The sequence below is a fragment of the Hippocampus guttulatus genome, chromosome 4, assembly GCF_054856545.1.
Source record: "Hippocampus guttulatus isolate MCC_2025c chromosome 4, RoL_Hgut_1.0, whole genome shotgun sequence".
Lineage (NCBI taxonomy): Eukaryota > Metazoa > Chordata > Actinopteri > Syngnathiformes > Syngnathidae > Hippocampus > Hippocampus guttulatus.
Window position 1 is genome coordinate 20,358,650 of NC_141264.1, and position 13,199 is coordinate 20,371,848.

General features: G+C 42.9%; 1 protein-coding gene across 2 annotated transcripts; it reads left to right on the forward strand.

Annotated features, from left to right (window-relative positions):
* Positions 1-799: 799 nt before the first annotated feature.
* LOC147206510 (MOB kinase activator 2) lies at positions 800-8,519 on the forward strand. Of its 2 annotated transcripts, none has more exons than XM_086108234.1 (5): positions 800-1,233; positions 5,914-6,053; positions 6,124-6,220; positions 7,050-7,174; positions 7,926-8,519. In XM_086108234.1, exons 1-5 carry the CDS (start codon positions 1,157-1,159, stop codon positions 8,180-8,182), a joined length of 696 nt encoding a protein of 231 aa, XP_085964360.1. In that variant the 5' UTR covers positions 800-1,156; the 3' UTR covers positions 8,183-8,519. The 2 variants fall into 2 exon arrangements, with proteins under 2 accessions (XP_085964360.1, XP_085964362.1); XM_086108236.1 differs by lacking the exon at positions 800-1,233 and adding an exon at positions 1,291-1,474.
* The last annotated feature ends 4,680 nt before the right edge of the window (positions 8,520-13,199 follow it).

Sequence of the window (13,199 nt, forward strand, 5' to 3'; positions counted from 1 at the left end):
CCCGCCTTCTCTCTACTCTTACACTCATGTTTTCACAGCATGCTGAATTCGGCCTGTTTTGAGGGGATGGTCCCATCTCACGCAAATGAGCAACTGCTCTGCTCCACTGCGGAGCCAATACGGAGTCAGGCTTGTGTTCCCTGACAACAAGGGAATGCACCACCTGTTGATCCCGCAGTCGAAAGTGAATGTGGACAATCAATTGGATGTCGCTTATCAGAAGTTGATCTGTCCTCCTAATACTGCAGCTCTTATCTTTTGGATTTGACATGCGTTGCCTGTTGGTCGCTTGAAAATCTTAAGATTTTCACCTAGCCTTCCTAACAGGTCATGGGCAGGAAACGGCTTTAATAAGCATATGTAACTGATATTTAAGAAACTGCTTTTTTTTTTTCATTGTATTGAGCAGCCAATCCTTGATGTACCTGCTGATATTTGTACGAGGAAGGTTTGAACTGAGTTTTGGGGCACATTTTTAATTTTTTTTTTTTGCCCTAAAATGTTTTGTAAACTTGTGCTACTGTGGTATTTGTTTTTGATGTTGAACTCAACCGCAGAACTGTGAGTCAGGTCTTGCAAACCACAAGTACACGCTGCCATCATCGGATCAAGTTTTACAAACAACACTCATTGCTCTGGACATGTTTGTCCATCCTCTCTTTTCAGTCACTTTTACTTTGTCATGTGCATCTGTTCCTCACACACACGCACGCACGCACGCACGCACGCACGCACGCACACACACACAATCATTATGGAAGGCGAAGGGGTGGAGTTGAGTTGCGTATTTCAACTAGTGTTGGAGAAACCTGCCTGTCCGCTCAGAGCTTAGGAGGCGGGCGCTTGTGGGGCGTGGGACTCCAGACAAAGAAGACACACTCACTCACTCACACACACAGAAACAACGCTCACGCGCACACGACTGGAGTCAGACAGCTGGAAACGATCGTCAACTCCTGGGACTATTTTTTTTTCCTTGCCCCCCCGATCCTCCTCAAAGGCTAACAAAGTTGTCAAAAAAAAGGGGGGGGAGAGGTGTGCTTTCCAGCTGTGTTTATCCATAACTTGTGTTAGCATATGTTGTGCGTAAAAGTGCATGCGTATTAGTGTGCTCGGGATGGAAAATAGGGGCTGGCTCTGCTCTTAGCTCTCCGCCATGGGGGGTTGCCATAGTTACCCCACCGCCACCAAAGGGGACAGCAATGCACCTCCCGACGTCTGCGATGGCAAACTGTAAGTTGTGCTTTTACATTTTCTTCATTAAAAAAAAAAAAAAAGAAGCAGGAATGCGCTCCAGATAAGAGCTTATGTGTGCATTGCATATTTGCGCGATGGCATCAGTGGATTCCTCCGGCAGACGAGTAGGGCGAAGCGAAAGCAGGGAGCTGAAGTTACTGTGCAAATGTTTGCTCTTTGAATACATGGTGTTGATTCCAACCCTGGCGACAGGACAGCAGCAAAAAGGTAAACATGCGTCACCTCCACTTGCGGCGTGTTTATGCACAAACACACCAGCTGTGGGTGCATTGTGTGTTTGTGCGCGCTGCACCACGAAAGGCCCTGAGGCCTCAAAGGGGTTGAAGGCAAAGAAGTCCAGGCAGGACAGGATGTTCGCTTCATTTCCTTCTACCAAGTAGCATAGTTCTTTGGGGGAATTTCCACGAAGGGGTCCCAAAATGGGCATGGTGGACTGATCGTTAGCACATCTGTCTCACAGTCAAGAAATCCCTGGTTTGCCCTCTTTTGTGACGCAACTTTTTTTTTTTTAAATTAGATCAAATGTCAAGTGTGCAGCATGACTAAAAGAGGGACGACCTGCCAGAAGCATTGAGTGCGTCTGTTGAATTTAACATGATGGTGGAAGCCGTGGTGAGCACATCTGCCTCGCACTTCTGAGGGTTCCAGGGTCGATTCTCATCATCTGTAGAGTTTTATGTTCTCCCATTCTTGTGTGGGTTTTCTGCTGTTAGTCTGACTTCCTCCCATCTTCCTTCCAATCCCAAAACATGCATGCTCCAGCTCACCTGCAACCCAAATATGGACAAGGGCATTAAAAAAAATGGATGGATATTAAAATAATAATTACAGTGCTTTAGGAATTTGTTGTCTTCAAGGGTAAACATGACTTACTCTCTGTCGAATCATACAGAATACTCTTTATAAGTACACTAGTTCCGGATTTATTTATTTTTTTAAGAAGAAAAAAAATTAAGCCATCAGAATACATTTTATTCAAATGATTGAACACAATTTTTTTTAAGGGTCAATTAACCCTTTCAGGGACAGCGGTTATCAGGTTACAAGTTATCATTATTGGTGCATGAAAGGGTTAAAGATGACACTCAAACCTTGTGCTATGTAGTGCCTGTCAAATTGACCACTCCAAAAAAATATGACAATAATTATAAAAAATTAAAAAAAATAGACATATTTATCTAAAACTCTGCTGCTTGCCTTATTTTCTGTTTATTGTAAATGTAAATTTTAAAAGTATATTTTAATAGATTAAATATATGGAGGCGGCCCGGTAGTCCAGTGGTTAGCACGTCGACTTCACAGTGCAGAGGTACCGGGTTCAATTCCAGCTCCGGCCTCCCTCCATGTTCTCCCCTGGGTTTTCTCTGGGTACTCCGGTTTCCTCCCACATTCCAAAAACATGCATGGCAGGCTGATTGATCACTCTAAATTGTCCCGAGGTGTGAGTGAGGGTGTGCATGGTTGTTCGTCTCTGTGTGCCCTGCGATTGGCTGGCTACCAATTCGGGGTGTCCCCCGCCTACTGCCCGAAGACAGCTGGGATAGGCTCCAGCACCCCCGCGACCCTAGTGAGGATGAAGCGGTTCGGAAGATGAATGGATGAATGAATAAATATATGGACCTGGTAGTGACACACAAATGTCTAATTTACAGTATAGCTACTTCCTATAAGAAAAGACTGAATGAGCAATTTTAGTCGTGCAAATTGTTGACCAAACGATGACAAGCTGATTTTTTTTTTTAATGTTGATGGTTTAAACCTATTGACGGTCACATACGTTCATTCATGAATAGTTTGAGTGTACCAATGAAATCAACATAGCATGTGGGTTAAAACACAACAATTCATTGATTGACTATGGGAGGGGGGGGGGGGGTAGGGTGCCCAATCGATCAAGGAAATGTACAGTTGCCAGAGTTGCCTGTCCCTTTTGCGTACCATTTTGGTCATACTATTGTTGGAGGTCTTTAAGCACATTTTTGGGGGGCTAAAACACAAAATTCAAAGAAACAGTGATACCCTGATTTATTGTAGGCGGTAACCACTGGAGCCAAATAGTGTCATATCTGTAGACCGCTGCTATATAAAATAAAAAATATAGCCGATATAAATCTATATACTAAGTGACGGCTAATAACTCGGGAAACTGATAAGTTGAGGCACTCGGAAGTCAAGGTAGCACAGTTAATACTTTTCATTGCACAGCACTGATGCATTTGGTACTAAAAAGACTTGCGATTCAATTGTGAAATTAAGACTTTTGAGCCCCGCGTGAACTCTACCTAGTAACACAAACATGTGACATATCTAAGGCGAAGAATCCCAGCAATTCCAGCAATCTACATTGTTGCATCCGCTAGATAGCGATCAAACAGCACGTTGTTTTCTTGTCACTCACAATGTTCTCTGTTGGTCATAATTGACACGAGTATTTTCTTCATCAGATAATATAAATAGTTAATTCGAAGTGTGTCTCGCTGATATGATATCCAAATATTTAGAAAGCCATACAACAGGGGAAACACAAGACAGGTCGGGATATATTGCTCAAAGAAAGTTGAACTGAAATGCACTGCTTGGTGGAAATGTGGATTAATCACACTCTCGGTAACTTTGCTGACCTTCAAGTTGGGCTCGGACCATTAGACTACTTATCGCTGGGAGCACGAGCCCCCACAGAACAGATAGGAAGCGGGAGAGGTCACTACAAGTAAACGCCCAGCTGCAGTCTAAAAGCAGTCACGCAGCTGCACGATTCCATTCCAAATAATAGAATTACAGTGGTACCTTGTCTTACAATTTTAATATGTTCTGTGATCAAGCTTGAAACAGGTCCGTGTTCCCCCGCGAATAGGGGAAAAGCTGCATATAAGCGACGTCCATTCGTAGGCGGGGGGTTAACTGGATATCAAATCCATCCATCCCTTTTCTGAACCGCTTTATCCTCACGTGGGTTGCGGAGCCTATCCCAGCGGACTTCAGGCAGTATGCCAGCCAATGACACAAGCAGCCATTCACACTCAGCACTAAGGACAATTTCGAGTGATCAGTTAACCTACTATGCATGTATTTGGAATGTGGGAGGACACCGGAGTACACGGAGAAAACCCACGCAGGCAGGGGGAGAACATGCAAACTCCGCACAGGAAGGCCGGGGCCCGGAATCAAACCCGTGACTTCTGCACTGTGAGGCAAATGTGCTAGCCAGTCGACTACCGTGCCACCATATATCAAATCAAATTTGCCAATTGAATTTTATCGAACTGTATAATATCCATCCATCCATCCATTTTCCGAACCGCTTGATCCTCACTAGGGTCGCGGGGGGTGCTGGAACCTATCCCAGCCGTCTTCGGGCAGTAGGCGGGGGACACCCTGAATCAGTTGCCAGCCAATCGCAGGGCACACAGAGACGAACAACCATCCACGCCCACACTCACACCTAGGGACAATTTAGAGTGTCCAATCAGCCTGCCATGCATGTTTTTGGAATGTGGGAGGAAACCGGAGCACCCGGAGAAAACCCACGCAGGCCCGGGGAGAACATGCAAACTCCACACAGGGAGGCCGCAGCTGGAATTGAACCCGGTACCTCTGCACTGTGAAGCCGACGTGCTAACCACTGGACTACCGGGCCTTCATACTGTATAATATAAGATAAGAAAACCTTCATTTGTCTCACAATGGAGAAATTCCCAATTTACAGTCGCAAAATTATGAAAGGGACAAAGTGGAAGACAAAAAGTATATAAATAAATATAAAATATAAATAAAAGCTTATTCAAATGGGTGAGTGGGGGTGAGTCCAGGTTTTCAGGACTGTCTATTCCAGGGTGGGCAAACATTTTGGCTCAGGGGCCGCATTGACTTTTAAAATTTGACAGAAGGGCCAGGTCAGCACGAGCTATGGTACATTAAAAAAAGAAAAAACTGCATTTGTTGACAGTCCATATCAAACATCAACAGAACAAAAGCATGAAAGTACTATATTAATATACTTTTTTTAAATGACAAGAGTGTTGTTGAAGACCTATTTTAGCCTGTGCATTGCTGCAGATGGGTTGTGATCAGACCAGTAGAAGTAGAGCGATACAGAGGTCCTAGGTGGTTGAAAAGACCCCCCCCCCCCATATTTCTGCAACTTCAAGTCAATGCGCCACCTGGCGGTGAAAGGCCTGTCATTACAAGTCCAATTGAAATGAATGCAATCATTCACATTGAACCATAATTGTGGACCAACCTTTGGCGGGCCGGATTAAAAAGACCAACGGGCCGGATTCGGCCCGCGGGCCGTAGTTTGCCCACCTCTGGTCTATTTAATCATATCCATCGATCCATTCCTCTATTTTGTAAACTGCTTATCCTGTTAACTCTTTGAACGCTGTTGAGGTGAAATGCCATCAACTGGATTCCTCAACTCTACAGCCCGAAGCCAGCTGGGATAAAAGAATACAAATAACAAATGTGTGTGGTACTTCACTATATGCAACAGGACTCGCTCCCTATTTTCTGCAAATAGCAAGGTTTACCGTCATCGCTCTGAACTGAGTGTCAACATCAACATTGCACAATTGCCAGTAGATGCGTCGTTACCGAAAGAGAGCAAATTGTCTCATCTGCTGATTGTTTCATAACCCCCGGCACTGATCTTCACAGGGGGATCAACAACAACATCCTGGAGACGCGTCCGTACCTCCATCAGGAGTACGCGTGCCAGCACATCAACCTCATGGACATGCGAGCGCTCACGTCGCTCCCGCCCGGCGTGGACAAGGCCGAGTGGTTGGCCAGCAACAGTGAGTAAACGCTTCATTTTCAGCCACTGAAGATGATGTGCCGTTTCATTTGCCCCCCTCCTCTCCACAGCCGTGTCATTTTTCAAGCACATAAACCTGTTCTCCAGCGCACTGTCGGAGTTCTGCACTCCCAGCACCTGCCCGACCGCCTGTGGACCGGGCGACACGTGAGTTAACGGCGCACCGCACTGTGAAATGGAGTTGTCAGATAATATGGTTATTTATGGTGTCGTTATTTTGTGAGGTGAACCTTTCAAAGTCATGTGTGTTTTATGCGTACTGCTGCTGTTGCTGCCACCACATAAAAAGGTGAAACCCAGTGAAGCTTTATGGAACATTTTAAAGAGACATACAATAAAACCTCGCTCTATTTTCTGTCCGCTTTTCAGAATTTTTTTTGTCCTTTCTGTGGAATCGACCCCTAGCTCTTTTGTTGGAAAAAAACTCACCTATTTGCAATTCTTTGTTATTTTTGAAACGCCATAATAGGATGATAATAACAGAAAGAGTAATAATAATAATTATACAGTGGAGCCCTGCATACACATGGTTAGGCAACTATGGATTTACCTCATCACAGATGTAAAAAAAAGAAAAAGAATATTTCAAAATAATTTGAAGGAGGTAACTCCAATTTTTTATGGAAAATGCTTTTTGTCGCTATGTTGCTGCCTATTGAAGTATTTGGGGAGGTTTGGGGTGAGAGTCCAAGCGATAATGTTCTTGGTTTTGTTTTTTATAAATTACAGGTACATTTCCCCACCCCCAAAAATGCAATTTATACTCCAGTGCAATTTATAGCCCTGTACTGACTGAATTGTGATGTGACCATTCGGCTTGTTCCAGGACATAATTTGGGAAATAGGTCGTTCACAAAATTTACTTGGTGAATTTCACTTTGTGTCCAAGCAGTCCAGAGACCCGCCTACTTTATTTGGATAAGACATCCATTTTCCAAAATATGTCCCTCTGACTGATCTTGCTTTCTACCCTTAGAGTTTATGTTTGGACTGATGACCATGGCAGGAAGCTGAAATGCTCAGCTCCTTTGTACTTCGACTATGCCATGTCCTACATTCAGGACCTCCTTACGGATGAAGAGGTGTTCCCCACAAAAGCAGGTACAAGTCCTGAATGTACACAGCAACTTTCACTGCACTGCTCATTGCCTTTTTAGGTGCTGTTTGAATTTTAGGGGTCCCGAACGTGACCTCCCAAAACTCAATCAGTGGCGCCCCCTCGGGAGTGAAACAAAAAATACCCCCACAAAATTTGTTACGCTAATTGACACGAATTAGTGTGGTAAAATATGGAACTCTATATTGGGACACACTTACACACACACACACACACACACACACACACACACACACACACACACACAGTATATTTATATAGATATAAATAGGGATTGGGAATTTCCCAATACACACACACACACACACACACACATTTTGGTCTGAAGGTGCCAATTTGGGTGAATTCCAGGGCTTGAATGAACTCCTATGATGAGCCCCAATCGTAACCAAGCATCAAAGACAGATGGGGAAGATGATAAATCATAAAACCTTTTTGCCGACGTCATGTAGGCTGAGCTATTTATTATGTGGGCAGAGCATTGCGTCAATGTTTGAGATCGTAATAGCTTTGTGTTCAACTAAACAGGCCCAGATTCCACAGAGTAATTACTTTGGTGAGTAAAGTGAGACAAGAGCATTATCATTACCGTATTTATACTCTGACGGTTTAGTTTGGTGGTGTGCCATGAGATTTCTTTCATGTAACATGTGTCTTGACTCAATGAATGTTGGCATGCACGGCACCGGGAAATGTGCCCAAAATCCCTCTCAAGCGTTTACCTTTCAATCTCAGGCTCGGTCTTTCCCACCGGCTTCATCTTCCTGGTGCAGAAGGTGTTTTTGTTGCTGTTCAGGACTCTGGCCCACATCTACTGGTCCCACTTCAGGCAGACGCACGCGCTGGGCCTGCACGCGCACCTCAATACTCTCTTCACGCACCTCACGCTCTTTTGCCGGCAGCACGCGCTGCTGGATGCAGAGGACATTGAACCACTGCAGGACCTTATCTTGGCGCTGGGATTGCAGGGAGGAACCTATGACAAGAAATGATAGCAAGGATTACCTGGGAAGCCGTGCTTTGGTCAACAGTATCTGGCTCTCGTCGTGTAGAGTTTGCCTTGTGATCTGGTCATGAAAAAGCCAAACCATTATTTAATTGAAAGAAAAACCGCACAGGATCGAAGGACTTAAGTGACAATCGAGTTGAACCTGCAATCATGTTAAACATGTACACCCTCCATAAAGTATGATATAACATTGTCAAGACTGCATGATACGCACACAGTATATCCTCCGCTGAATGATGTATGGAATGACTTAACTTGTGTTTGTATGCATTCTTGTGCCAGAAACATTTGTGTTTGAAAAATAAATATTACGTGTATAACTCCTTTGCCTGTTTAAATGCTAAATTGTCAAAATGGTCATCCATCCATCCATCCATCTTCTATTGGGTTTGTTGTCATTAGGCTCACGGGTGAATTGTATCCCATTACAACTGACTTGGGGAATAGGCGGGGTACACCCTAACCTGGTCAACCAGTCAATCACAGGCAACATAAAAACAATCAATTCACCTACCAGTGTTGTGTCCAAGGACCGGCAACCCGAGGCCAAGGCCAAGGCCAAGGACTTGGAAAATTTTCCGAGGCAAGGCCAAGGCCAAGGACTTGAGAAATTTTCCGAGGCCAAGGCCAAGGACCAAGGACTTGCCTCCAAGGCCAAGGACCAAGGACTGATTTTGAAGCTGAGGCCAAGCCGAGGACATGTATAAAACAATGCTATCATACCACTTGGCAGGTCTTCATGATTTGCAACACCCCTCCATCATAACCCCTTGCACTCCCTAACGCTTGAATGAATTGGTTTTATTCAAAGAGTAGAAAAGTCAGGGTACGTGTTATTTATAGTGAGAAAAACAAAAATAAAAGCATATGATATACATTTATGAATTAATGTTTTAGTGCAGTAGTTTCTTAATCTACGAGTCCCATCTCAAAGTTTCATCCGCGCAATTCCTCAGTTTGCGGAAAGAAATATCCCAGTCAGCAAAATTGGTCTGGCCCAGCTCTGGGGCAGACACGGCACGTACACTCGGCCCACATACCTCAATGAATGACGAATGAAAAACGCCTTACTATACATGGTCGTTTTTTTCGGCTAAAAATTTCGTCCAAAAACACCTTACTATACATGGTCGTTTTTTTCGGCTAAAAATTTCGTCCAAAAACGCCTTACTATACAAGGTCGTTTTTTTCGGTCAAAAACGCCTTATTATACATTGTCGTTTTTTTCGGCTAAAAACGCCTTACTATACATGGTCATTTTTTTTCGGCTAAAAACGCCTGCTATACATGGTCGTTTTTTTCGGCAAAAAAATTCCTCCAAAATTGCCTTACTATACATGGTCGTTTTTTTCGGCTAAAAATTTCGTCCAAAAACACCTTACTATACATGGTCGTTTTTTTCGGCTAAAAATTTCGTCCAAAAACGCCTTACTATACAAGGTCGTTTTTTTCGGTCAAAAACGCCTTATTATACATTGTCGTTTTTTTCGGCTAAAAACACCTTACTATACATGGTCATTTTTTTTCGGCTAAAAACGCCTGCCTATACATGGTCGTTTTTTTCGGCAAAAAAATTCCTCCAAAATTGCCTTACTAGACATGGTCGTTTTTTTCGGTCAAAAACTGGTCGTTTTTTTTGGTCAAAAACGCCTTACTATACATGGTCGTTTTTTTTGGTCAAAAACGCCTTACTATACATCGTCGTTTTTTTTCGGCTAAAAATTTCGTCCAAAAACGCCTTACTATACATGGTCGTTTTTTTCGGCTAAAAATTTCGTCCAAAAACGCCTTACTATACATGGTCGTTTTTTTCGGCTAAACATTTCGTCCAAAAACACCTTACTATAAATGGTCGTTTTTTTCGGCTAAAAATTTCGTCCAAAAACGCCTTACTATACATGGTCGTTTTTTTCGGCTAAAAACGCCTGACTATACATGGTCGTTTTTTTCGCCTAAAAAAGCCTTACTTTTTATGGTACATGGTTGGGGGGTTTTCGGCAAAAAACGCCTTACTAGATACATGGTTGATTTTTCTCGGCTAAAAACACCTTACTATACATGGTCGTTTTTTCTTTTCGTCTAAAAACGCCTTACTACACATGGTCGTTTTTTCGGCTAAAAACGCCTTACTATACATGGTTGGGGGTTTTTTTCAGCTAAAAACGCCTTTCTATCCATGGTCGTTTTTCTCGGCTAAAAACGCCTTACTATATATATATACATGGTCGTTTTTTTTGGGCTAAAAACGCCTTACTATACATGGTTGTTTTTTTGGGCTAAAAACGCCTTACTATACATGGTCTGGGGTTTTTTTTCGGCTAAAAACGCCTTACTATACATGGTCGTTTTTTTTCGGCTAAAAACGCTTTTCTGTACATGGTTGTTTTTTTCGGCTAAAAACGCCTTACTATACATCACTGGTGTCAAACTCATTTCACATGGTGGGCCACATACGGCCTCGGTAGATGTCAAGTGGGCCAGAACATTAAAATGATACCATACTTTGCTATAAACAACCAAAACAATATGTCTTTCCTTTGTTTTGGTATAAAGAAGCACAAGAACATTTGGAAAATGTTGAAATTTAATGAACGTATCTTTTACAAAACATTTCATGAAGCACCTTACATTTCCTTCAACAAATGTGCAATTTACTTTTGTCATTCACATATATGCATTGCAACTGATCCCACTGATTGTACAAACTTTAACAAGAAATCGGTATTGAAAAATATAGTAATGCACTTTATGATTAAACAAGATTTATAAAGAAAGGAAGTTTTAAACCATTTACACGTGCATATAAAATCGAAATGTAATCCCTGCCTACACCTTACAAACTAAGGAGAGTGCTATTAAATGTGTAAATGTGAGAGTGCTATTGATAGCGTCTGCTGACATGGGTCTGTCTCAGTGACGGACTGAGGCTGCTGTTGTCTTCTTCTCTGATCAAAACAGTGCTCCCCAGCGGATACTAAATGAATTGCATCTTATTAAAAATATTAATTCTGTGTCTTTTATGCATTTGTGTGTGATGAATGGAATTCCGCACCGGTGTGCAATTGTAAAACAAGGCTGTTTGTTGAAAAAATAAATCTGAAACTGCATTTAAGGGTGGCTAAATACTGGCTGGCCATATACGGGCCCGAGTTGTAAATTGATTTCTGGCCCAAATACTTCACTCCGCAACTGGCCCTCATCTGGTTTGCCAGAGTCAAGCCAGTGCCTCCTTTGCCACTCCTGGGCCGTGTTCGGCCCACATGCATTATGCCAGTGCCGACTCAAGGCCAGCTGTGCCAGCTTCATGCAGAATCAGGGCCAGGTGCCTTTGCTGACTGGGTAGCAACCCGCATGCGCACATAACGTTATCTGTTGCACCCCCCCACCCCCCAACACCGAAAAGAAAAACAAAACGAAAGTAAATTAGAAGAAAGACACTCACACACCACAAACACACATACAGGCACAGTGAAATCGCGTTGATCACACATTCAATCCGTGTGCAGTGACTTTTATGGTTAAACTATTTTTCGGTACCGTTAAAATGACGCCACGGAAACGACATGCTACCGGTAACGATTGTTACCGTGAAATCCTCAGCCTTTGCGTAGTTTTTTTTTGTTTGTTTATTTGTTTTGACTGAGAAATTTACTTGCGTCCCAAAAAATGCACATTATTTGGAACTGTGCGTCCCGCGGGAAAATTATGCGTCTAGGACGCGGGACGCAGAGGTAACGAGATGGCTGAATCTCTACACATTCTCTGAGTACTACTATTATTACCACTCCCACTAATACTACATTAATTAATTTAATACCTTCAACTTCACAATAATAATAAAAAATAATTAAATCAACCATGATTTTAAACTATGTATTATCAATATTCATTATTCCAAACATGAGAAAGCATTCACATACCTGTCAACTTTTCGGAGCGCCAACCTGTATAAACTACCAAAAAAATCCTTATAAAGAGCAAAAAATCCTTATAACATACCAAAGCATTTTATATGTCAAAATAACGGCAGAAAAAAACCCATGAAATTTTCAATTATATTTATTGTAGATCTCCATAATACAATGTCTGGTTAATGTCTAATCATCATTCTACTTAGTGGCATTACTGTGTTCAGAGTTGTATTCCTGCGTTACTTTTTTCACCAACTCCAAATGATTTGGAGCTAGTGAAAAAAAACCCGGAAATTTTCAGAATCCGTATGATTTGTGCGATACGGCCATATACGTAAGATTCACCACAAAATCCGTATGAACTATGGCTAAACCGTATGAGTTGACAGGTATGCATTCTGCAAAAATAACTGGAATCGAGTAAAAGGACTCCAAATCCCAACGGCCAAACCCGAAAGTGAAGTGCCGACATTATTGACTCCAGCTGTAACGCAAATTACTTGGTTCAAACAAACATTCCAGTGCGACCGCACAAACGTGACGACTGTGCAAAAATAACAAAAAAAAGACACCACTGTTACAGAAAAGCTTTACACAGTATTTAAACTGCCGATCGCGAACGGAACGAACCGTGATTGAAACGAACTGTGATGCCGCTCTTTACACGTTGTACTGACGATCAGTGACAGCCCCGCCCCTTTAAAAGCGTCAAGCAAAGTTATCAACGTGGGTTTCCCTGGATGGATTTTGTTTCATTTCTTTGTGATTTTTGCGGTCCTCTGGCCCACTTTATACCTGTGGACGAAGGATTAGGGGCTCCAATTCCTCGTTGTATCCGAGGACCGGCAACCCAAGGCCAAGGCCAAGGACTTGACTCTGAGGCCAAGGCCGAGGACCAAGGACCGCCCTTCGGTCCCCGAGCCGGTCCTCGAGGCTAAGGACCGGCTCGAGGAACACATCACTGTCACCTACATGTATTTTATAGTCTTCAATGAATCGAGCCGCATAGTTTTGGGATCGTGGGAGGAGCGTGCTCATTATTGGTCAAACGGCGCCGCCTGCTGGCAACAATGTATATACTATGAGGTA

What these genes read in the sequence shown, in the direction of transcription:
- LOC147206510 (XM_086108236.1), top strand. Translation starts at nt 1,308, where the DNA reads ATGTGTGCATTGCATATTTGCGCGATGGCATCAGTGGATTCCTCCGGC. An exon ending in CAGCAAAAAGGTAAACATGC is followed by an intron (nt 1,475 to 5,913) that starts GTCACCTCCACT and finishes TGATCTTCACAG; the next exon opens with GGGGATCAACAACAACATCC. An exon ending in GGTGTTCCCCACAAAAGCAG is followed by an intron (nt 7,175 to 7,925) that starts GTACAAGTCCTG and finishes TTTCAATCTCAG; the next exon opens with GCTCGGTCTTTCCCACCGGC.